Genomic DNA, 27019 nt, shown 5'->3' with positions numbered 1-27019 from the left:
CCTTTTAAGACTTTCTACATCAAGTTGGGATTGTTGGACATCTATTCTCCCAACTTTAGGGGGAATGTATGAGTTTTGTGGCGGTTGTTAATTCAGATTGTAAGTTGTCAGTTTTGTCTCAAAACTAACAACTTAAGGGGGAATGTCATTCATATTGTTAGTTAGCTAAATAAGGAACGAAGAAGATAGATACAAGTATTTAAATTCAAGTTTGTTATAATTATTAGGTAGAAGTTGTTATAATTATTAGGCAGAAGTTTGTTACTTAGTATGGCTTCAACTTGTATATAAGGGTGAACTTGTTACTTCTGCAGAATAAGAAAAAACTACTAGTTCATTCATAATGCTTGAATAACACTTACTCTCTCTCTTCAAATCCTCTTCTTATTCTTCAAATTCTCTCTTATTACTTCTTTGCAATAACATTTAACATAAACAGCAGCCACACTTAGACCATGTCAACCTTTTCAAGTTATACCAAAACCATGAAGTTCGCAAAACCTACAACATTAACCCAAGCATATACAACCTCATTTGCTATTCTTATCTATATCATGGTATTTGAAGGGATGATTATGGCCTATGGGCCAACTACATTGATCTAGCTGCCATCAAATCTAGTTCAACTATCTTTTTATATATATTTTAGTGAATATCCAACTCGACTCACGAGATCTTCGAAAAAAAATAAAAGCTTTTTGGGTCTTTAATATTTAAATTTTGTAGATTAGTTAGTCTTTCTGTCAATGACCTCTCTTCAGAACATATTTATGCGAGATGTTAATTACTAATATATTCTCTATTTAATTTTTATAAGTAAAAACAATTTAAAAATCACTAATATTTCTTAGTTTTATACAATAAATTTAGCTAATAAATAAAAACTAAACAGAGTCGATAATTATCATTAAAAAACGACGAGATTCCTAATAAAAAAATTTGCTAATTCTAGTTGGTTTTTAATGAATAAATGAACAATTTTTTTTTGTGAGTAGATAAATGAACAATTTAACATATCATGTAAACTTATTCCGTTAATACAGAGAAAAAACATTGATAGAAAGGCTAATCAGTCTTATAAAAATAAAGATCAAGAACATGAATACGTATTTTTAGAGACCAGAATGAGTAGCCTTTTCAGGGCGAAAACTAGTGCACTCCAGGTAAAGTAGAAAGTGCAGTACTCTTTACAAGTTAACCTACTATTAAAAGTTATCAGGTAAATTAAATTTATTTATTATTGTTATTATTTTTTTTGTTTATCATGGGCTGAACAAACAAATTGGCACGGACAAAAAAACTAATTCCCTTATTTAACACAGGACGACCTTTACACCACAAAAATACTCAGGAAAATTTGATCGAATTCTTCCGTCACTCTGTTATTGCAGATATAATAATGTCTTCAAGCATCTTCACTGTTTTGTTTGCTGGCGATGCTTTCACTATCGTTCTGGCTAGCCACAGATTTTGACGCACTTAAACCCACTCCCTTCCACCTCTGCCATGAATGACCTTTAAAGTCCGAAAAATCGCTGTCATAAAAGAGGAAGACGCTGTCTGTTGCAGCTGTTGTTCCAAACGTAAAACGATTCGGTAGAAAAACTCGGTCTTCATGAAGGCGCCATGATTCTCAGATGACGACGCAATTAAAATACAAAATACATGGGAGTTACAACAAATCCATTATCTTTTATTTCAAATTATCCTCAACCTATACGTATTTGAATGAAAAATTAAAATACAATTATATTTAAAAAATTATTTGTATTATTTTTATTAATTTATTCAAAAAATAATTAAATTTTGAAGCTAATTGGTATAAAATATTATAGATATAAAATTAAAAAAATTTATTTGTATAAGAATGAGCCTAATAAATAATTATTCTATTTAATATATAATTAAGAGTATTTCTTTCTTTGTCAAACGAGATATAATTATTTTAATGCAATATATAAATAAATGAATATAATATTTATGAGTAGATGCGGTTAGGTAAAATTTGTTTGTTGTCATAGTATTTGAACCAAAGAAAAGAAAATGACCTCTCTTCAGAATATATTTATGCGATACGTTTACTAATATATTCTCTATTTAATTTTTATAAGTAAAAACAATTTAAAAATCACTAATATTTCTTAGTTTTATACAGTAAATTTAGCTAATAAATAAAAACTAAACAGCGTCGATAATTATCATTAAAAAACGACGAGATTCCTAATAAAAAAATTTGCTAATCCTAGTTGGTTTTTAATGAATAAATGAACAATTTTTTTTTATGAGTAGATAAATGAACAATTGAACATATCATGTAAACTTATTCCGTTAATACAGAAAAAAAACATTGATAGAAAGGCTAATCAGTCTTATAAAAATAAAGATCAAGAACATGAATAAGTATTTTTAGAGACCAGAATGAGTATTTTCAGGGCGAAAACTAGTGCACTCCAGGTTAAGTAGAGAGTACAGTACTCTTTATAAGTTAACCTACTATTAAAAGTTATTAGGTAAATTAAATTTATTTATTATTGTTATTATTTTTTTTTGTTTATCATGGGCTGAACAAACAAATTGGCACGGACAAAAAAACTAATTCCCTTATTTAACACAGGACGACCTTTACACCACAAAAATACTCAGAAAAATTTGATCGAATTCTTCCGTCACTCTGTTATTGCAGATATAATGTCTTCAAGCATCTTCACTGTTTTGTTTGCTGGCGATGCTTTCACTATCGTTCTGGCTAGCCACAGATTTTGACGCACTTAAACCCACTCCCTTCCACCTCTGCCATGAATGACCTTTAAAGTCCGAAAAATCGCTGTCATATAAGAATGAGCCTAATAAATAATTATTCTATTTAATATATAATTAAGAGTATTTCTTTCTTTGTCAACGAGATATAATTATTTTAATGCAATATAAAAATAAATCAATATAATATTTATTGAGTAGATGCAGTTAGGTAAAATTTGTTTGTTGTCATAGTATTTGAACCAAAGAAAAGAAAATGTTATTTTAAAAAAATTAATAATATATTTTTAATAATATTTTTAATACAAAATAATAAATTTTAAAGATTCTTTTAAATAATATATATTAACTAAAATAATATAACTATTTTAAATAATATATTTTAAATATAGTAAAGTAACATATTTCAATAAAAATTGTTAATAAAAAAATTATATAAATATTTTTTTATATAAATTTTTGTTTCTCACAAAATAAAATTATTATATGTTTGTTTGTTTTTTACGTTGTATATATATTTTTTTAAATTAAATTTATATAATACAAAATCTTTTATGATTTTGTTCATATTTAATGTTTTAATTTTGTTTCACACAAAATAAAATTATATATATATATATATATATATATATATATATATATATTAATTAAATTTATATAACACAATTTTTTTTATCATTATGTTTATATTTAATATTATAATTTTGTTTTACATAAAACAAAATTGATTTAAATTTTAATATTATATACATAATATATATTTAATATTATTTTTATAAAGATTCTAATATATCTTTTTTTTTAATTTAGTTCATAGATTTTTAACTTATTTTTTATGTATTGTTTATTTTAATTCTAAAGTTCAGGAACTTTTTTTTGTACAGACATATTGCTTTTAATATTTATATACTATTTTTTTATTTTTGACTTTAGCCTAATATCTGAAACTTACAAAAAAATCTAAAACTTATAAAAAAAAAATGGTTAACCTAATTAATAGGTTACCTCTTTAAATTCAAACCATTCAAATAAAATATAATAAATGAAGAATTTAGATTTAACGAATCAACAAGGTGTGCAACACTCCATACTTAGTAAGGAGCGTTTAAGAATGAACTGTATTTTCAGAGACCGTTTAAGATTTTTTCTCTTTTTTCCTTCTCAAATTAATTTTTCCTTTTTCTGGTCGTGCATACTGCGTAGTAACAAATAGAATCATTAAATTTTATTGAAAATATAATTTTTTTTAAAAGAATTTTGGTATAAAATTTGACAAAATAAAATTTCGAAATAAATAGAAACTAAATATAAAATTGTTGGTGTAAAATTCACTCTTTAGGTAAATGTTTAGTAGAGATAGTAAAATGATAAAAGTTTCTAATGACTTTAATTAGTTGTTTTTCCTTAAAAAGAATACCGAACCAAATTGTTGCAACATTTTATAAAAATCTATAAAAGAAAAATTCATCCGAATATTATTTTATTTTAAGAATAAATGGATGAAATATCATATTGTTTCCAAAATTTATAAAATTTTAGACGAATAATTTATAACGTTAGATGGATAAAACTCACAATCAACAAGGAATAAAATATTAATTGGTGTTACATATAAAAACTTGAAAAAAATACTCAATACAATACCCAAATCTTGCTTAGTGGTAACATCAAAATTGTAAATCTAATTAGGAATGTGTACCAGTTGATAATAAGAATATTACAATTCTAAGCTAAAACTAACAGATTCCTGGTCATCAGTTGACAATAATATTGAATTTACCGCGGTCTTAAAGTCAACTTTCTCGTCAACGGTGAATGAGTATGTAACCTTGATTAGGGCTGGCAATGGGTAGGGTAGGGTAGGGTAGGATTTGGACCCTACCCTAATCCTACCCGCGGGTTGAAAATTCTATTAAAACTCTATCCTATTCTACCTGCGGGTTGAGAATCTCTCAACCCTAACCTTACCCGCACCCTAAAGTTCTAAACCCTACCCTACCCTACCCTACTCGTAGATATATCAAATTTTTTCAAAATAAATATAAAATTCAATCATTTCAAATTTTATACATATTAATAACAAAAAAATAACAAACTAATACTCTAAATTACTAAATTAACTAACTAGTTTATTGGTTGTTCACTTATTGTAAGTCATTACATAAGAGAGATTGTAGATTCAACTCACACTTCTTTCACTATATACCAAATTTTTATAAAATATGTGTTATATATTTGAGGTGCGGGTAGGGTAGGGTAGGATACACCCTAAACCCGTACCCTACCCTACCCGCAGGCATACCTGGACCATACCCTACCCTACCCGCAGCGGGTAGGATAGCCTACCCTACCCAAACGGGTTGGACCAAATTGGGTACCCGCAGGTAGGGTATGAATTGCCAGCCCTAACCTTGACAATCTTCAAGTCATGCCACCAACACTTCGTATCACCAAAATGGTCAAATCACTCCTGCTTTTTTCTGCCCATCAGCAACTCAAAGACAAACTGTTGTGTTCCCAAAACAACAAATATAGTTAGTTAGAGACACTGCACACCATTTATATATATTGTTAACTGAGAATCAATAGTACGGTTTTGAAAACTACATCAAATTAGTTGGTTTAACCAATAAATAAAAAATTGGTCACTTGATCAATCTGATTCAGATAAGAAAATCAATTTTAAAAAATCAATAAAAAGGTCAAAAAACCATTAAATAAGTTGAATCGGTTCAAATTTTTACTGGAAAAAACTTGTTAGAAGTTATTTTTTAAAATAGATTTTTTTTGAAAATATATATATATATATATATATATATATATATATATATATATATATTATACAAAATATATCATTATAATATCTAATTCAATGCTAATGAGTTATAGCTCAAATGGTATAGTCTCCCCATACTCAATTAAGAGGTTGCGGGTTCGAGTCTCCTATCTTTGGTAAAAAAAAAAAAAAATATCTAATTCAATTCTGATTAAACTTCAATTAAATATTTAAACATGCAGTTTTACCGATTCAATAATGAACTATCTAATTTTTCAGAACCTTGATTGATACAGGGTTGTGAGTGGTTTACGAAAATATTATAAAAACATTAATGGCGAACCAATTCTGATATGACGAAAAAACTAATAAGCATACCACAATGAATAGTTTCATGCCATAATCATACTGAAAGAAGAATGAAATAGTTTTTGGACAGCAACAAGAGAGCAACCAATTCATATAATGGAAATAAAGATCCTCATCCTCATTTGGAGAAGAGTCCAATTCCAAGCATTTGATACTAGGAGGAATGGATGAAACTTGCTGTATACTCAGACAATTCTGTTCAATCTACATAAATCATGATGCATAAAAGCAAATAAATAAATAAATAGAATTGGAACATAGATATGCAAGCAAACACAATGAATGAATCAAGTAGCTAGCTAGCTAGTGAATCTACTTACCCCATTCGAATGATAGACAGAGAGGGAGAGTGATGCCAAAACCTTTTGTGGTTTAATGTTTTGGATAAATTCCCTCAAGCTATAATAACCATGCCTAGAATCATGGGCAGGAGAAGCATCGAATACCAAATGATCAGAACTTGTTAGGAAAGATATAATAGCTCTGTCATCTCCGCAATAGTAAAATGATAATAAATTTGGAGCATCAATATTCACCTCCTTCACGTCAGAGTCATTTGAAAACTTCAAGATCATGAGTCGAGCACTTGAAATATTAATTCTCTTTAACATAGGGCAAGAACACAATTCCAAATGCTCAAGGAAAGGGAATTTATGAGATAGATCAAATAACCACTTGTCTGTAACATCAGTATTCCACAGACACAAACATCTCAATCTTGTGAAACTGTCTAAATTCACCTTGAAAGGAGATTCTAATTGATAGAAAGGAACATAACGTAAGTTCTCAAGATTTGGAGCATCAATATATACCTCTTGTATTCCTTGAATATCAGCTACCTTTAGCTTTTGTAGACCATGCAGGAATAATGATTCAACAAATTTTACTTCCACAAACTTTATGCTCCCAAATGGATTCTTCCTGTAATATGCTAAACAACAATATACAGTTAAATCTTCAAGCAGGGGACAGTGAGAAATGAGATGCTCAATAATTCCTTTATCTTCAAGGAGTAGCTCACGTAAACATAGTGTTCTCAGTGAAAATAACTTGATAGAATGATTGAAGAATGACTGGTTAAGTCTTATTTTTCCTTTCAACACCAACTTAGTAAGCGATTTAACTTCAAAGACACAATGTGGTAAGTCATATTGTCGATCATATCGATATGCTCTCCAATCAGGTCCATGATAGGTGGCAGAGTAGAGGAGGCAAAGCTCAAGTACTTCCACACGATTTTCGCTAACCATGTTCATCCAAAGATCAAAATGATGGGACATATACTTATTGTGTTCTGGCATAATATCGAGCTTAAATACTTTTATTGTCAAGCTTTGCTCACGAAGCTTCAACAATCTTCTCATTACATAGCCAATTAGTATGTCTAGTTTGCTAATTATCTGAGGACTATAAGAACCAATAATAATTTTGTCGCAAATGGAAAATATGGGAAATGAATACCATGTGTCTCTCCATTCATTTGACAAAACACTAGTCCTGGCAGCATCTTTTTCTGGCAACCTTGCAAGAATGTCATGAAGTATAGGTTTTGGCAGAGCAGATATTCGATCCATTTCTTCATAACATCATAAGCCGTTGAAAAAAGAGTTCTACATGTCAATATAAATTATTTATCTGAGTAACGGAAGGATCTAATGTCTAAAGTCTAAACACCTCAAAAACAAACTCTTTTAAATCAACATGGCATCTGGTATAAAATGGGAACAAACAACTTTTATTTTAACCGAACCCTATGTAAAATTGCCATCCAGAATTTTCAGAAAATAAACAACATCAAGGACTTACGAGAAGCAAAATAAAACAAAAAAAAAAAAAAGAAAAAAGATCCACAAACAGAATGAAAGAAAGATATGTTTAAAATTCTATGAGGAATATGCATTTACCGAAGAAACTTTGCCGCGTCGTTCAGTCTCTCTCCGACTCATGTGTTTAGGGATTTGGATCCTCTAAAATTTGAATTTTACGCAAAGTGTAATCTTTTACTTTTGATTTCTCTTTTATATTTATTCTTGATCTCACCTATGAAATAAATGGTGAAAGATAACACTTTACTTTCTAAATTAAAATTCAAACTATAGAGGATTCAAATCCTGTGTTTAGTAACCGCAAGAGGTTAACACTTGACAATACTAAATTACTCTTCAATTCGCTTTATATACTAGTGACCTATGACTTTTTTACTGAAATGCGCATGAAAAAATCTTTAATTCCCAATATACGCACCGTTTGATTTTTCTCCTCAAATACGCACGGCCATTTTGCTTGGGTCAGCCACGAAATGGTTCTAGGCAGCAAGTCAAGCATGGTGAACACGAAATGGTGCATTGGGTCTGACACGGGCTATATCTTCTGTAGCAGACCTTCTGTAGCAGGCATGAGATGGGAGACCTCACCTATGACACACACGAAATAGTGGAATTCATATACGAAGCACACGAAATGGACCAACTCAATGCATGCACACACGAAATGGGCCATTTTGCTTATGGCAGGCACGAATTGGTGTGTCTCTTTTGTACTGAGTTGTTGTGTTCATGGTTGCTTTCTTGAATCTTCTTGGTTATAACTTTTTTTATTTATTAAATTAATTATGTATTACTCTTATTTTTTTCTTTATAAAATTGCAAGAAAAAATGACTCATAATTAACCGTGCAAAAAATTCTTCCATTTTTATGATAATTATAAGAAAAGTGGTTATAACTTTTTTTAACAATTTGTGATAGTATGAAAGACTGGATTAAGGCACTCAAAGAAAGATTAAGAGTAAATGGAGTATATATTTTTTTGCATTTATATGGTTTACATACAAAATTTAAGAAGGAAGCGATTTTTAAGGTAAAAAAAAAAGGTATACTTTAGAAGGGATGAAGAGAAAAAAAAATAGTTTTAACTTATATGATTTAGTACTACGTACTCTGTGATATATTGTACTGTACTCTGACTTGCAATTTGGACTCAACTTTTAACAAACATAAATAGAAAATTTATTATATGCATACATTATAAATAAAAAATTTAATTTATTATTAAATAATAATTTATTAAACAATAATTTATTATTAAATAATAAATTAAATAATATTATTAAAATGGTTGTTGACAAACTTGAAATGGTTTTCACCACTACCGTGCCCCCAATTCGTGTCTATTGTCCCTAATTTGGTCTGTCCATTTCGCTGCTGACAAACTTGAAATGGTTTTCTTATTTCGTGCCTGCCCTAAGTGAAATGGTCCTCCCATTTCGTGGCCACCATGCCAAGAATGGCACGGCGCATTTTGAGAAATGTTTTCACATATGCACATTTTGGGAATTAAATAATTTTCCATGCGCATTTCAGTAAAAAAGCCAGTGACCTATAGCATGTTTGGGTAATTTTTTAAGAGAAAATATTTTTTTGAATAATTTTTTTATAAATTATTTTTAAAAAAATAAAAATAATGTTATATTTAGATATCTGTAAAACAATTTTTTTATGTATTAATTATATTTTGATATAATAATATAAAAATATTTTTTGTTTATTTATTATATAAAAAGTATTTTTTAAGAAAAAATTTAAAAAAATATATAAATTGTAGTTTTGTAAAGAAGTTTATTTTTTAGTATTTTTAATTTTATTTTAAAAATTTATTAAATATACTAAAAATTAAAAAAAATTATAAAAAATATTTTATCAACTTAATAACACTCAAACAAATACATAATCCCTTTTATACCAATAATAATCATTATCATTATCAATTATTATAATAAAGAAAAGTCTAGGGGGTCAGCAATTTTGTTGAATTTTGACCAGCATGTAGCCAGCAGAGAAATGTGAGTCATTGGATGAAATCTCACACTAATCTCACACCATTAGATCATCATTGATGGCTATTTGATGACTACCAATCACAAAAGTTGCTGCCCCCTAGCATTGCTCAATAAATAATACTAGCAAAAAGCCGGGACATATACGCGGATCCGAGACAATCTTTTTTTATAAATTTATTGATCTTAAATTATAAATTATATTATTAATAATAGATATATACGTATTATTAATTTGTATGAAAATATATGATGTAAAAATTTTAAAAGAACCTATTTAAAGTAGTAGAATAAGTGATATATAACAGAAAAATATAAAAGATATATATATATATATATATATATATATATATATATATATATATATAGAGTTTAATCTGATTATAAAAAGTTAATATATAAAATTTAGAATGATTAATTTTTTAATAATAGTTAATATATTATCTTTACAATTAATAATTTTAGTTAATAACTTTTAAATTATATTTTAATTAAATTTATAAAAATAAATAAATATATGAATTTGCTGTTACATAAAAGAGGAATTAACTATTTTATATATTTTTAATTGAAAAGAGTAATGATACATAACCAATAAAATTTATTATTTTTTTAATATTTGGCTTACATTTCTTTTATGACTACTTGGCTTACACTTTAAATATTAAGTATTAATTTCATTATAAAATTTTAATAATATAAAAAAATATCAATTTAAAATATTAATTCCTAACATTTCTCTAAAGTTAAGCACAAATGTGCATTATTTTATACATAACTTTTTATATATAATCGTAATATATTAAGATTACCTTTTCATTGAAATTTTTTTATAAAAAAATAATATATTATATTTTTTTATTATTATTTAATTATTCAATTTAAAATTTGATTTATAATTTAATTTGTTATATATTATTTGAGTTATTATTTAGTGAGTATTTTATGAATAATATATTTTTAACATATTTAAAAAGTCATTTTTATTCACAATGAGATAGAAGTGAACAAAAAAAGATATTTTTAAAATTTTTCACTTTTCATATTCCTTTCTCAGTTTTTCTATTTTCCCTCTCGTCTTTTATTTTTTTCTTTATTTGCTGTAAAACTGAAAAAAGAAAAAAGAAAAATAAATTAAAAGTGTTTCCTCAAACCAATAAGAATTACTCAAACACCTCATAAATAAATTTCAACTATTAATCACATAAATTAATAATGTATTCTTAGAAAATTCCACACATTCTTTCATTAGCCTAATCATTCCAATAAAAAAAAAAAAAACCAACAGTTAACATGTACAGTTACCTAACACAGTCATTGATACAACAACACAATCAACATTTTTGTTCTACTTAACCATATATGCTTAAGTAACACAAATCAACATTTAAGCACATGCTAATATTTTTACACACGCACACAAAATAAAAAAAATAAAAATAAACAAAATGTAATGCCTTAGAGCATAAATCATATAAACCATCAACTACTTCAGTTGCTAATGACTCATACCTAGTAAAATAATTTTTTTCTTTTAGTATTTTGAATCAATAATTGTGCTGATTTTTTCTTTTATAACTTTTATAAACTGATAGCATCTTTGGAATTTTTTCAAAAAAAAAAATTTCTCATCTTCTGCTCGTCCATTAAATTATTCTTGATGGAAACCATTTAGGGGACTATCTATGATATCACATGAGCAATATAAGTTAAGAACAATCATTCTTCCTAACTCCTTGACAATAGTAATTGAATGAGTTTGTTTGATCTAAGTGCTTCTAAACTTTTGGGTCGTGATATTTTTAGTAATACTCACAAATATTAAAAAAATATCACATATTAAGGCGGCAAATAGGTGCACCAAAAGCAAAAAATAATTACTTATATGAAATTTTTATATTGCCATAATTTAAAAGCCAAAGCCTCTTAAAAAAGACTATATCAGAGTTATAGGGTCTTAGCTTTCTTTCTTGCCTTGTGTTGTTCTCTCTTTCTTTCCTTTGTTGGGGTCCTTGACCCCGTAGATCACCAAAAAAAAAATGAGATGTACTCTGGCACAAAAAATACAAAATTCATTGATGTTAAAGCATAGAAGAAAACTACCAATTAACTCTAGCACAAAATATACAAAGTTCATTGATGTTAAAGCATAAAAGAAAAATACCAATTAAATTTTGGACAATTATGTTAATATAATTCTAATTAGACTCTTATAAGGAAACATAAAGAAGCAAATTTTGGCATCTGTTTTTTTTTTATGCATTTGTCAGTCCTGTCCTTCAGTTTTACCTGCTGTTTTTCTACAAAGAATTAGAGACTTGAAATTTTAATTGCAGGTGAATCACAACCTCAGATCTTCTATATTTAAGAAATGACATAAGACATGAAAAAAATAAAAAGATCAACAATATAGTTTATAAAAGACAAACACGATAAGCTATCCAACAACAAAATGTTAGGAACAAATTTTAATTGTGGGTCAATCACAACGCCAGATGTTTAATGTATAACTCATCGGCTTAAATACTCTCCACGGCAATTTTAGAGCTCCACTGGCGGTATATTTAGCTTCTGCATCATGCCCAACCCTATGAAAAGAAGGATTAAAAGAATACATCTATTAATACTAAAACCAAAACTCTTTCACTCTGATTCAATCATAGTTTTAATGAATACATCAATACGGATGGTTGGGGATTGGGATGAGCATTATCTCATTTCTAATTTTATGTTCATTAAAATGGGGCTTTCATTAACCACCATTCCCAATGGTTCCCATAGATGGTGGAACAATCTTAAGTGAGTAATCATGCTCGATCCCAATTTTTATGGAACAAAGTGAAAGCACGGGTTGCATGGGTCAAAGAGCCACGGAAGATTTCATACTTATTACAAACTATAAGTCTACAACTCATTTTTTATCCAAATTCACAATTCATAGGAAGAATACCACAATTTCATACTTATCACACTGCTAATGAGTTAATAATATGACAAAAGTGGAGAAGAAGAATATTTATCATCGAAAACTAAAATTCCGTTGTCCCCTCATAATTAGATCAAAGCAGGATATGTAACCTTTGAAGAAATAAGACTTTTGCAAGTCTTTTGTAATTAGCAAAACATAATCAACCATGTTTATCAAGCACACAATTATATTTGGCATAGTATCTCAATATGCCGCTCAAAGAAAATTTCTTTAATACAATATCATAAAATTATTTGGCACCCAAAAGTGTTTATTTTTGTCAAATTTTTTCAATTTTAATTTCAAAATTATATAGATGCATAGAACTACAATAGAACTTAATTAAACTAAATTGCAGCAATATTAATCAGAATAGCATAAAATACTTTACTTACAATATACTCTTTAAAAAGTTGCTTTTTAAAACAAATCATTAAAGGACTTTAAGAAACACCAATATTATTATCTATTGGAATGCTCTACTTACAATTATAAATATGCAAAAATAGAAAAATCAAGCTTCTTCTGTTTAAACTCAAATTTGCATTTAGCCATTAACTTGTTAGTTACAAAACTTCTATTTTATTTTTAATTGTCATTTTCATACATAACCAATTAACCACAACAAAGTACTAACTTGAACACTACAAAATGGACAATTAAGATAACATTTAAACATCATCTATGTATACATCTTGAGACAAATTAAACCAACTTTTCTATCATCACTATGATTGTAATTTAAAATGGTCAACTTTTAAAAATGAAACACAGAATTGAAAATCGACGAAGAGAGTTTGTATATACTCTATCAACTAAACTAAATAAATAAATATTATCAATGAAGTTGATTTGCAATTGGTGCCAATTATTGATATGAAATAGAAAGAACTTATACATGTATTTTGTCCAATGATTAGGTAATTTTTGAACGTAAATATTTGGTTTCTTGTGTATTTTGTGACGGTGTAAATTATGTGTAACAAATTACCATTCATTCTTTTGCTTAGTGTTTGTTAATGCAGAATTTCTAACAATAGAAACCAAAGAACTAAATAACACTAATATGTGCAATCACAATAACAACAATGAAATTAAAAGAGGATTAGGTTGTGATACATAGATCAGTATCACTAAACAAATATTCAAAGAGCAATAAAAAGAAAAGAGAAGCAAGGTAATGAAGGAAACTATAAACGAATGGCAAAGAATGAAGAGATTATTATTTTGGCCATCAACAGTTAAAATGGTTTACTATCTAATAAACCAAAAAGTATGCCTAATAAAATTCCATAAAATATTAAATATTATTTATTTAGACAATAATAAAACATTATATGTTAACAATATGGTATCTTTAATATTCTTTGCTTTTTGAGCTGACAACCCATAATTGTAAACATAAACAGTGTTATCAAGATTTGCAAACCAAAAGAAATATAAAAATAATAATTTATGAAATAAGAATTCATAAAAGTAGAGCGCTAGATCACTAAAGTTTTTTCTATAAGACCACTTTCAATCCAACTTCCAGGATCATACATCACCATAAGCGGTACCTTTTAACACTATAATCTACTTCTCTGCTCTTCAACAATAATGGAAGTAACTCAACAATAGGATATGGTGTTGAAAATCACTGTGTCTCGCCTGTTGAATTAGTTCTCTTCTCCAAAGCTTTGTTCCAACATCAAAGAAATACTAACTGCACTTCTAGCTATGCATCAACAGATATGCCCGAGTATTCAAATATTGAAAACAACTGTACAAATATAAAATTATGAAGACAGAAAGGTATTCAACAAATACAAAGACAGATCTGCAGGCTTTAGCTTTGTCACCTTAGCAAGGAACCTATAATGACCAAGCAAGCAAGTGCTAACAATATCCAACATGCATTACATTTCAAAACAATGCTAGTTAACACTTTTCTCCTTTTGTTCTGTCACTGTTTCCACACCCTCCTCATCAGCACCCTCCTTTATGCAAAAATTTATCATCTTATATTCAAGAAAGGAAATAACAACAGGTCCAAAATTTCTTATCGGGGACAACATGCCCTTCTAACAACTCAGTCAAAGCTTCTGATTTTTTAAGTAGTCTCAAAAAAATAAAATAACAATAAATTGGTATTTAAATAAAAAAAATACCTCCTTGATGAACTGCTCAATTTCCTTCCCCTTTCTCACCAACTCTGAGCTAAGTCCCAACACCTTGACCTCCCACCTCTTCACTTTCTTTCTCAAAATTCTAGAATCTTTTCATCAAACAAATTTCATTCATTATATGCTATTGAGATATATACTATTTGAGATTTATCAAACAAAGTATACCTAAAGTTTATGATAATTGCCTGAATAAATAACAAATAGCTGAAGAAACTAAATATTATTGGCAATAAGGTAAAAAGAAAGCTAAAATATACATAAACCTAAACCATATCATCTGTATTCCTAACGCTACCAACTACTAACATAACTGAAAAGGAAAAAGGCCTAACAAAGAGCTATCATCAAATCTAAATCTTTCAGTGCCCTTCTTGCAAATGCTACCTGAATCAACGTTTTTATTTTCCTCATCAAAATATACTTAAATATATATTTTAGCTTACTTTTAAAATAACTAAAATGGTTATTTGGTCAACCTTATCATCTAAATACAACAACAATTATAGCATTAAAAAGGATAAGGATTGCCTTATGAACAAAATTTATATAGTTAAATTCACTTAAAATTTTTTTTTTGTTGTTCTTTCTCACTGTTGGTCTCATAATAGCAAATAAAAGGCCTTGTGGAGGAAAAATTAATAAAAAACAAAAGAAAAAAGCATACATATAATAAGAAGCAAAGCATGAATGGTTGGTGCAAGTACTGAGGTAGAGGCAAAGTACTCTGAATTTGTGGAAGTTGTTCCTAGCGAACCTGTAAATAGATATTAAAATTGCCAAACCTATAAATGCCTAAGCCACTCAATTTCAAAGGACAAATAGTAACTGAAATGAATTTTTTTTACTATATCAAATTTCAATAGATAAAAGCAAAGGAAACAAACAATGACATAAATTTCAAAATTTTGAGTCTAAATACATTTCTAGATTAATTGGCACTCCAAACCAAATATGCATCAGATGAAATGCACTAAGAATAAAAAATTATAAAAGTAAGTGTTGATGGGGAGTAAAATATTACCTTCCATGCCATTCTTCCATATAGCACTATGGCTCTTAGAAACAATATATGCTCCTCCTATGTCCATCGTTATCTTTGCTTTGCATTTGCATGTGATTTTCTTGTCTGCAATTTGAATTCAAAGGGAAGAAGATGGGTTATGAGAAGAAATGAGAGAAAGATTCAAGTGAGAGACATAATTAGAATTGTATGTGTCCTACTCTTCGATAAAATCGATAAATGAAGTCAAGAAGCTAACAATTATTCCTTCAAAGACAAAATTGTTTTATTATATACTAATAATTCACACCTTGGAGACATCTTTGAATAAGCTTCTGATAGGATTGGAAAGCAAAGCATTCTCCTTCACCAAGTAGCCCATTTGTCTAAAGCCCAATTTGTCTACTTGATATTCCAAGATTCAAAATGCACAAAAATGAATACACATCTAAATATTTTTTTTAATAAAAAATGCTTCAATTTTCTCACTAGATTCCAAACCAAAAAGAATAAAATGGGTATGAGCATACACACAATTCTACTAAAAGAATATTGTAGTAATCGTGTTTGATTGTGTAACTACTGAATCTTATACATCTACAAATCAATGTTTTCAATGGCATCCTATAAAGCCTCAAATCTTTCAATAGTCGACTTAGAAACTGTATTTGTACCATTTCTAAAAGAAATAATATATTCTTTTGCCAAAAATGATTTCTCAAAGAAAAAGAATACCTACCGAGGGTCCATTCTTCTTTCACCTTGGCGGACTCTTTTTTCTTTCTGAAAAAAGACCCACAGTTGAAGAAGCAGCTGAACTCAGCATAGTTATTAAAATGTTGCCTTTTTCTTTACTCTAAAAAATAAAGAAAAAATATTTAATAACAGCAAAACACAATTTCTTGAAACTCTGCTCTGTGCTTTATTCGTTGCTATGAACACCAAAACATGAAGTTTAATAAGAACATAAATACACAGTGTAATAAGAACACATGTAAATAAACACTGTTAAAAAACGTAAAGACTTAAAAAATTAAAAAATTACCATGATTTTAGCAAGATGTAGGACTCTATTTTCAATGAATTGCTCCTTGAGGCCAAAAATGAAAGCTATCAGTTCATGGAAAAATAAGGCTACAGTTGGTGGGAGAAAGTGGAAGAGTGAACATTATTGATGAGCTCTTTAATGGGGCTTTTTTATCACCTTGGGTGCCAGTGCTGATGCCAAACCTTGCAGGTTTTTCGGCTAGCTTCTGCTCTTTCCACAGCTGACCAGTGGAGGCAAAGAAAGGCTTCATCTGCGCCCTAGAGCGATGACATTTGTAACTTCTAGCTCTTTTCTGATGAGCTAATGTCCAGCCGTCTCTGGTGACTTGAAATACAATTTCCAGTTGGCGAGATGAAGATAAAATGAGGAGGACGATCAGAGATGAGAGAAAAAGGAGAAAGAGCGTCGAAAGAAGAGAGTGATTCTGATTTCTATGGGCGAAGGAGAGAGAAACCCAGAAATAGATAGAAAAAATGATTGAAATTTAAAAATTTTTGAAAAATTGTGCCCAAAATTTGCCATCGATCCCGCTAAAATTATTGCAGTACGCTCCATTACCCTTCCATCATTTTGGGATTGCTGATGCTCTAACATGCGTTAAACACAATGAATAAGAAGGTACCTTAGAATTTGGGAAAAAAATTGCTGCTTCTTTTCCTCTTCTCTATCAGGGACAATGAGTTCTCAATCCATTGTTAACCCCAATTATCCAATCAAAAGCTAGCATTTCCGTTTTCTTTCGGTAGATGGTGGTTTTGGAATTGCTGCGAGAATGACTCTCTTCAATCTGCTGGGCAAAGATCTCCCCCGATAACCTTCAAACAGGTGAGAAGTTTCTGCCGAGGAGTAAAACACAAATTGAAATATAATTGTTTCCACGCGTCAAGCCCATGGACGTGGAACCGGGGACACGCGTTGGTAGAGAGAAAATTCGTAAATCCTTTTCTTCCCCATTTTAGTTTTAGAAAAAGTAGGAACATGAAATTTTGGCCAGCTGTCAGATGGATTGGGTACCCTACTGTTGGGACTATCCAATTTTATAATAATAAATAGAAATAGATATATCCATTAAAAAACTTGTCGTTTTGTAGGTTGAGTGGGCATTTATTGCTGCAAAATGTTTGAGGAAATGACATACAACAATTGCTAACACTTTGTTTAGATGCAAAATAAAAAATGGATAGAAAAAAATTGGTGAAAAAAAGAGAGAAAAGAAAATAAAAAAAAAGTTAATTTTTTTGTGTTGTTTGCATGAAGAAAAAAAAAAGTAGAAAGAAAATTTTTTTTGTTTAAATAGAAAGAAAAATAAGAAGAGAGAAAATCATACCTAAATAAAATTATATTAATATTCTTATTTATATTCCATAAAAATTATAATATATTAATATAACACAAAAGATAAATTTGTAATATTATGCTTACTTACAAATTTTCTTCAGTTTTCTTCGCATAAATGAAGTAAAAATTTAAACATGGATTCCACGTCAATTTTTTTTCTTTTCCATCTAATTTTCTTTCACATCCAATCAAAGAAAAATTAAATTTTCCATTCATTTTCATTCTCTCCATTTTCTTTCCTTTAGTTTTCTTTTGTTCCAAACACAGTGTAAGTGACGTGGGCTCCTAATCCAACAATAATATCATCATCATCACTATGCTTTGCATTGCATGGCATGTGTGAAGAAGAAGATTAAAAGGATTTTCCATTATTATAACATTAAAAGGCTCTCCTTTAATAAAAGAATTCGCCCCAAAATATGTAAAAGAATTCTGCTAATAATTAAATACTATAAATGTATATTTTTATGGAGCCAAAAATAGGGATTCTTAAGTGTTAGGATAATAATTTAGTCCATTAATTATATTTTAAGTTAGCATTATAATTTATAAGGTTTTACTTTTTAATTTAAAAATTTTAAAAATTAACAAAATAAAAACTAATAAAAAATTGGGCCACATTATTGAGGGAAAAAAAACATAAAACAAGAATATTTATTTACTCTCAACGTAAAAAAATAGGACAAAAATCTTATTTATGCCTTACCTAAAGGATAGGATCGTTATCAAACTACACATCATGAAATTTTGTTGTGTACCTTTCCCACCCTAAACATGAGACGATATGCAATTTTGTTTTTGTGGTTAATTATATGTACTTGTTACGATGGGTAACCAGAGATTAATGGGCTGGACTCGTTAGGCTGACTCAATCGTCTGAGGAGGGAAGTCTTCAGAGGGAAGTCTTCAGAGGAAATCACGTTCCTGGGCTTCCGTCCGGCTTATGAATATGAGTGAATGAGGGGTGGTACCTGCAAAGACACTCCGATGCCTAAGTTAGCAAGGGAATGAGCAGATCTAGAGAGTATTGGGACTTAGTGATACCTGAGGGATATCAGGGTATTTATAGTGGTGAACCAATAACCACCGTTGAAGTAGTTCCACCTTTTAAGATGGATAACCGTCCCTTTATCTTAGGGAAGTTGGGATATGGCTCCTGGAAGTGGGATGAGAGATTCTAGGGGCAGTTACTCATTTGAATGAGTGTTTATCTACCAGCCTATCTTCGTCTCCAACTTCTTTAGAGAAGGTCGTGTCGAGAGCCGACTTCTACGGGGGAAGGTCGGTGTAGGGCGAGGCTCAATCCTTTGGGTTGGGCCTTTCGTTTGGACCTGGGCCATATTATTGGGCCAGGGTATGAACAGTGCCCCTACTCGAGCCCAATTTCTTTAAAGAGTTGGGGTCAAGTATTTAACTCAGGGTCGTATCCGACCTGATATGGAACCGACGTGATATTCCAGAACCGACGTGTTTAAAAATTCTCAACAGTCGCGTCTAATCAAACGTCGCGTCCGTTAGGGATTTGTGTATTCATACGCGGGGATCAGTTACATTGGAAACGGTGCCTATCTTTAAATGATGGCTTTCGTTTTTACCATTTTGCCCCCAACGTTCTTATAAATACTTTTCCCTCTCTTTCCTTGTTTCGTTTCTGAAAACTTTCACACTTCCTCTCCTCTACTCGAAAGAAGCTTTTGCTCGAAGGAATTCTCCTTTCTCTGCCCCTATCCTTCTTCAAGTAAAGGTTAGTTTTCCTCTACTCTCCTTTTACGAAATGCTTTCGTTTGCATGCCTTTTAATTTAGAGAGGAGGGTTGGTTTGTAGGTTTCTGTTTGATTCCAGGCCCCTTAGAGACCATGTTTTGGGGGAAGAATCTTTTGTTGATACCGATTTTATCATCAACCTTCGCACTCATCATAGGCTCTATACCTCTGATGAGGATGAGCCAAAGTATGAACTGCTTGCCCCGGGTCCGGAGGACCGGGTTTGTTTCGGGAGGTCTTCTGAGGCAGCCCCTCATTTTTTCTATATGTATGAGAGTATGATCACTCGCCTGGGCATTTTTCTGCCTTTTTCTGATTTTGAGATTGCTGTTTTACGTCACTGCCGTATTGCTCCTACCCAGCTTCATCCTAATTCCTAGGGTTTTCTGAAAATTTATCAGTTTGTCAGCCATGCTTTATACTTTCTGACTTCTTTAAGGATTTTCTTTTTCCTTTTCCAGATGACCAAGCCCTTTAATGGGCAAAATAACAAGCAGCAGTGGGTGTCTTTCCGAGCTATACAAGGTCGGAGAGTCTTTACCCTTTTCGATGAATCCTTCCATGACTTCAAAAATTATTTTTGCAAAGTTCAAGCCGTAGAGGGTCACCACCCCTTTTTCTTGGATGAGAGTTCTTCTCCTCGCTTTCCTCTGTACTGGCTAGAGGCCTTTCCCTGTGAGAAATATAGTTTGGATGACCTGGATGAAGTAGAGGCAGCCATTGTGGGGTTCCTCCGAGAAGTATGGGGGAGGGCCCCCTATCTGGATACCAAAAAATTTCTCCAAGGGTCGCCGACCTTTGTCCAGACACAACTAGGTAGCCTTTTATTTAGCCATGTTTCCGACTTGTTTTTACTGACTTATTTTTTCGATTTTAACTGCCTCATTGTTTTTTACAGAGATGGCGAAGAAGAATTCCAGGGAGTCGTACCAGCGAGTTCAGGAGGCCAAGGCAAGATCCCGCGCCAGAGTTGGTGGCGCTAAGGTAACTAGCTCTTCTCTTCCTTCTCCTCCCCCTCCTTCCCAAAATTTGGGGACCCCTGACCGTCCTATTGTTATTTCTTCCTCGGCTTCTTCTCAACCGTCCCCTCCTCCCCGATCCTCCCCTGAGCCAGAAAAGAAGAAGCTCAAGGCTTTAGAGCCTAGCTCTTCTTTTGAGGGTGATACCAAGGTGGATGCACCTCAATTCGTTCGGAAGTACATCTATCCTCATACTCGCATAAGTATGGATGATGCTTCTGTTCGAAACCACCTCACTATTCTGGCTCAGGAGAGTATCAGGGCGGCTGGGGTGTGTACAAAGTTCCTGGATATTTCTGAGAAGGCTCCCCTCAGTTCTTTGGGTTCAACCTCGAGGGTTGAAGAGTTAGAGGGGAGGCTTTTCTTATATCAGGAGTAGGAGAAGGTGCTGAGGGAGGAGGTCACCAAATTGAAGGAAGAGAGGGATGGCCTCCAGGAGAGGGAAAGGAAGTTGCAGGCTCAGTGCAACATGGAGGAGGGCCTGAGGTTGAAGGCGCAGGAGAGTTATTCGAGCTTGTTCGAGGACCTCGTGTCGGTGAAGAAGGATTTGTTGACGGCTCGGAATGCCTATACTGAGTTGGAGGACTCCATTGCTGACGGGGCCGAGGAAGCATGGAGGATCTTTAAGGAACAGGTCGGAGTTCTTGCTCCCGACCTGGATCTCTCTCCCTTGGATCCGGACAAGGTCGTCATTGACGGGGCTATAGTCTCTCCTCCTTCTCCCCAATATGTCACCGAGTCAGATTTAAAAACTCGGGGGTAGAGGATAATGGAGTCTCCTCCCCGACCAAAGGATGCTCCGAGTTCCTCGAAGGCTCTCGGGACCTCCTCTCCGTCTCCTATGGATACTTCTTTCCCTGGTCCTGATAGCGCTCCGACTACTCTTCCTGACTCTGGTGCTGCTCCGACTACTCTCTTCGGCTATGGTGGTGATGTTCTTTGAAAAAAATTGATTGTGGCTATATGGGGGCCCGGCCTGTGGGTCCCCTCTTTTTTTGAACTATTTATTTTTATTTGTGGTGGTACTCTGCTGACATTCTCTTTTGGCCTTTTATGGCCGTTAACAAAAAATACCCTTTTTTTGGATAAGGGTTTAAGTTACCTTTGTTGTGCGCATGCTTTTCTATTTTGGATTTCAAAGAGAAATCTTTTTGGATCTTTGTTTTGAAAAAACCTTTTCTTGGCTGACTGTCCCTTTCTTCAAGTTTTCCTTAGTAACTTGGGACAGTCTTTTGCCGTAATTCTTTTACTAGGTTTCTTGATCTCTTTTTCGGTATTCCTTATACTCAATTTTTGATTTATTGAGTTTTTATGACTTAGGTTACTTTTGCGATGCGTTTTTCTTTGCTTCTCGGTTTTTTCCGACTTATGAGTCAGATTTCTCGAGTTAATCACGATCAACTTTTATAACCTCTTTACACCGACTTGTACCTCGTCGTTTCATCCTGACGACCATCTAGGTCGGTTCATGGGATTTTCACGCTTTGTCGAGCTTAAGTCGGTGCGTTTCGTAGAAAGAAAGAAAAACGAGAAGGAATCTATAAGAGATAAAAGATCTTTATTTTATTTGTGAAGGTGCTTTTACTGCTACTAAGGGTTTTTTGCTATCTATGATCCCTTAGTCTCTACTGTGATGCCTCGTTAAAACCCCCCTCCAGAAAAAACCCTTTTCTTTTGGAAAAAAATCATGAAGTCGGGGAAAAGAGTACATCAGGGAGTAGAGTTCGCTTTTAACTATAGTACCTTTTCATGTTACAAGCATGCCACGACCTTGATAACTCGGTGCCGTTTAGGTCGGTCACCTTATAATAACTTTTTCCTAAGACCTCACTAATTTTGTATGGTCCCTTCCAATTGGCAGCGAGCTTTCCTTCCCCCGATTTGTTGACTCCAATGTCGTTTCTGATCAAGACCAAATCGTTTGGGGTGAAACTCCTTCGAATGACTTTTTTGTTGTACCTGGTAGTCATCCTTTGTTTCAATGCTGCTTCTCTTATCTGGGCTTGCTCTCGAACTTCGGAGAGCAATTCAAGCTCCTCTTTGTGCCCCTGTATGTTTCTGACCTCATCATGGAGGATCACCCTTGGACTTTGTTCGCTGATTTCTACTGGTATCATAACTTCTATGCCATAGACAAGTCGGAAGGGTGTTACTCCTGTGGCAGATTGTGGCGTCGTTCGATAAGCCCATAACACTTGTGGGAGCTCCTCAGCCCAAGCTCCTTTTGCATCTTGTAGTCTTTTCTTTAGTCCTGCCAGTATGACTTTGTTAGCTGCCTCGACTTGTCCATTTGCTTGTGGGTGTTCTACCGAGGTGAACTGGTGTTTGATCTTCATACTGGCCACTAGGCTTCTGAAGGTAGAGTCGGTGAACAGGGTTCCATTATCTGTAGTAATGGAATAGGGTATCCCATACCTTGTGATGATATTTTTGTAGAGGAACCTCCGACTTCTCTGGGCTGTGATGGTAGCTAATGGTTCTGCTTCTATCCACTTTGTGAAGTAGTCTATTCCTATGATAAAGTATTTGACTTGTCCTGGGGCCTGGAGAAAAGGACCTAACAGATCCATTCCCATTTTGCGAAAGGCCATGGAGAAGTTATACTGATGAGCTCCTCGGGGGGAGCCACGTGGAAATTTGCATGCATCTAGCATGGTTGGCACTTTTTCACAAATTCTGTGGCATCTTTCTGCAAAGTCAGCCAATAGAACCCAGCTCGGATTATTTTTCTGGCCAGCGACCTGGCTCCGAGATAGTTTCCACAGATCCCATTATGAACCTCCTCTAGTACTTCTGTGGTCCTTGAGGTCGGTACGCACTTCAGCAATGGTGTTGATATTCCTCTTTTATAGAGGATATTTTTCACCAAAGTATAGTATTGTGCTTCCCTCCGGATTTTCTTGGCTTCTTTTTCCTCTTTGGGGAGGATGTCGAATTTTAGGTATTCGACCAAGGGATTCATCCATCCGAGGTTTAGACCAATTATTTCAAGGACATCTTGTTTGTCTTCTGCTTTCACCACAGAGGGTTCTTGGAGAGTTTCCTGGATCAGGCTTCTATTATTTCCCCCTGGTTTAGTACTTGCTAATTTGGAGAGGGCGTCTGCTCTGCTATTAAGATCCCGAGTTATATGCCTGATCTCGGTTTCTGCAAAGTGGCCGGGTGTTCCAAGATTTTTTCCAAGTATCTTTTCATATTTGGGTCTTTGGCCTGATATTCTCCATTTATCTGAGAGGTCACCACTTGAGAGTCACTGAATATCATCACTTTTGTTGCGCCGACTTCCTCTGCCAGCTTCAATCCTGCAATCAGGGCTTCATATTCTGCCTGATTATTTGAAGTTGGGAATTCAAATTTGAGGAAAACCTCTATTTGGGTTCCCTTTTCATCAACCAGTATTATACCTGCACTGCTTCCGGTCTTGTTTGAGGATCCATCTACGTATAGTTCCCACATAGTTGGCTTTTCCTCTTGGTCTCCCGCGTATTCTGCTATGAAGTCGGTGAGACATTGGGCTTTGATTGCTGTCCGAGTTTCGTACTTTAAGTCGAACTCGGAGAGCTCTATCGCCCACTGAACCATTCTCCCTGCAACATCCGTTTTTTGGAGGATTTGCTTCATGGGTTGGTTTGTTCGGACTCTTATTGTGTGGGCTTGGAAGTAAGGTCGTAACCTCCGTGAGGCTATTACTAAGGAGTAGGCAAAATTCTCTAGTTTGTGATATCTTAGTTCGGGGCCCTGTAGAACTTTGCTGGTGAAGTACACTGGATGCTGTCCGATCTCGTCCTCTCTTATCAGGGCTGATGCAACAGCTTTGTCTGCTACAGACAAGTATAGGACAAGGTCTTCCCCAACTAGAGGTCGGGTTAGGATTGGAGGTTGGCTCAAGAACTTTTTGAACTCCTGGAACGCTTCTTCGCATTCTGGAGTCCATTCGAACTGGCATCCCTTTCTTAGTAGAGAGAATAATGGAAGGGATTTTAGTGCTGACCCTGCCAAGAACCTGGAGAGGGCTGCAAGTCGGCCATTCAGTTGTTGAACCTCTCTTAAGCAAGTCGGGCTTTTCATTTCTAGGATGGCTTTGCACTTGTCGGGATTTGCTTCGATCCCTCTTTGGGTTAGCATGAATCCTAGAAATTTTCTGGCCTCCACCGCGAAGGCGCATTTTGTGGGATTTAGCCTCATCCCATGCGACCTTATGGTGTTGAAAACTTGCGAAAGGTCTGTTAAGAGGTCGGTTTCTTCCCGGATTTTCACCAGCATGTCGTCTACGTAGACTTCCATTAAGTCCCCGAGGTGGGGAGCTTACACCTTGTTCATCAGCCTTTGGTATGTGGCCCCTGCATTTTTTAATCCAAAAGGCATGACCACGTAGCAGTAGTTTGCTCTGGGCGTGATGCATGATGTTTTCTCTTGGTCCGGCTTGTACATCGGGATTTGGTTATATCCCGAGTAGGCATCCATGAACGACAAGTATTGATATCCCGAGCTAGAGTCTACTAGAGCATCAATGCTTGGGAGTGGATAAGGGTCTTTGGGACATGCCTTATTCAGGTCGGTGTAGTCGACGCACATCCTCCACTTGCCGTTTTGCTTCTTGACTAGCACTACATTCGCTAGCCATGTTGGATATTTAACTTCTCTGATGAAGCCGGCTTCTAGGAGTGCTTGTACATACTCCTCCACCGCTTGGGCTCGTTCTGGACCGAGCTTACGTCTTCGCTACTACACAGGTCGTGGCCCCGGATACATTGAGAGCTTGTGAGACATGAGCTCGGGGTCTATCCCTGGCATGTCAGAAGCTTTCCAGGCAAAGAGGTCAGAATTGTCTCTTAAGAGCTTGGTCAACCTTTGCTTTAAGACTTCCTCTAGGTTGGCCCCTATGTTGGTATTTTTTCCTTCCTCTATACCGACCTGTATTTCCTCAGTTTTTTCTCCTGGTTGCGGTCGCAGCTCTTCTTTGGCTCTTGCACCACCGAGCTCTATGGTGTGGACTTCTTTGCCCTTTCCCCTCAGGTTCAGGCTTTTATTGTAACATTTTCTTGCCAATTTCTGATCTCCCCGTACCGTTGCTATCCCCGCAGGTGTCGGGAATTTCATGCAAAGATGAGGGGTAGACACCACCGCTCTGAGTCGATTTAGGGTAGCTCTGCCAATCAAGGCATTATATGCTGACCCCACATCGATGACTATAAAGTCTATGCTCAGAGTTTTGGATTTTCCCCCCTTTCCGAAGGTCGTGTGGAGGGGCAGAAATCCTAGTGGTTTTATTGGCGTGTCGCCTAACCCGTATAACGTATCGAGGTAGGCTCTTAACTCCTTTTCATCCAACCCTAGTTTGTCGAATGCGGGTTTGAAAAGGATATCTGCCGAACTCCCTTGGTCTACTAGAGTTCTGTGGAGATGGGCATTGGCTAGGATCATGGTTATTACCACTGGATCATCGTGTCCAGGGATCACTCCTTGCCCATCCTCCTTTGTAAATGAGATAGTAAGAAGATTGGGGGCTTCACTCCCGACCTGGTAAACTCGCTTAAGGTGTCTTTTGCGAGAGGACTTGGTGAGTCTTCCTCCCGCAAATCCTCCCGAGATCATATGTATGTGTCTCTCGGGGGTTTGAGGTGGTGGGTCTCTTCTGTCCCCATCCTCTCGCTTTCTCTTCCCATGATTATCTGACCTTTCCATGAGATATCTGTCAAGCCGACCTTCTCTGGCCAGCTTTTCTATCACATTTTTGAGGTCATAGCAGTCATTTGTCGAATGACCATAGATCTTATGGTACTCACAGTACTCGCTGCGACTTCCTCCCTTTTTATTTTTAATGGGCCTGGGAGGTGGCAGTCTTTCAGTGTTGCAGATTTCTCTGTATACATCCACCATGGAAACCTTTAGATGAGTATAAGAGTGATATTTTCTTGGTCTGTCGAGACCGACGTCCTCTTTTTTCTTGGGCTCCCTCTCCCTCTCTTTTATTGGGGGA

The 27019-nt window shown here is 33.6% G+C and overlaps 3 protein-coding genes across 3 annotated transcripts in view; all 3 read right to left on the bottom strand.

Moving 5' to 3' along the window:
* The window catches only part of LOC148543620 (F-box/FBD/LRR-repeat protein At5g22660-like), a 142665-nt gene that overhangs the window by 11536 nt on the left and 104110 nt on the right, over positions 1-27019 (bottom strand). The window lies entirely within an intron of this gene.
* Positions 5706-8308, bottom strand: LOC107617024 (putative F-box/FBD/LRR-repeat protein At4g00315). The gene is made up of 3 exons (XM_021111649.2): positions 8147-8308; positions 6223-7512; positions 5706-6106 (listed from the first exon to the last, which is right to left on the bottom strand). The coding sequence occupies exons 2-3, from the start codon at positions 7474-7476 to the stop codon at positions 5843-5845; spliced, it is 1518 nt and encodes a 505-aa protein (XP_020967308.1). The 5' UTR covers positions 7477-7512; positions 8147-8308; the 3' UTR covers positions 5706-5842.
* Positions 14191-16658, bottom strand: LOC107617026 (uncharacterized). The gene is made up of 6 exons (XM_088500609.1): positions 16611-16658; positions 16182-16273; positions 15893-15997; positions 15536-15625; positions 14854-14960; positions 14191-14682 (listed from the first exon to the last, which is right to left on the bottom strand). Exons 3-6 carry the CDS (start codon positions 15957-15959, stop codon positions 14620-14622), a joined length of 327 nt encoding a protein of 108 aa, XP_088356735.1. The 5' UTR covers positions 15960-15997; positions 16182-16273; positions 16611-16658; the 3' UTR covers positions 14191-14619.

This window comes from Arachis ipaensis, chromosome B9, assembly GCF_059453495.1.
Source record: "Arachis ipaensis isolate K30076 ecotype BB chromosome B9, ASM5945349v1, whole genome shotgun sequence".
NCBI classification, from domain to species: domain Eukaryota; kingdom Viridiplantae; phylum Streptophyta; class Magnoliopsida; order Fabales; family Fabaceae; genus Arachis; species Arachis ipaensis.
This window is presented reverse-complemented; position numbering and strand designations above follow the sequence as displayed.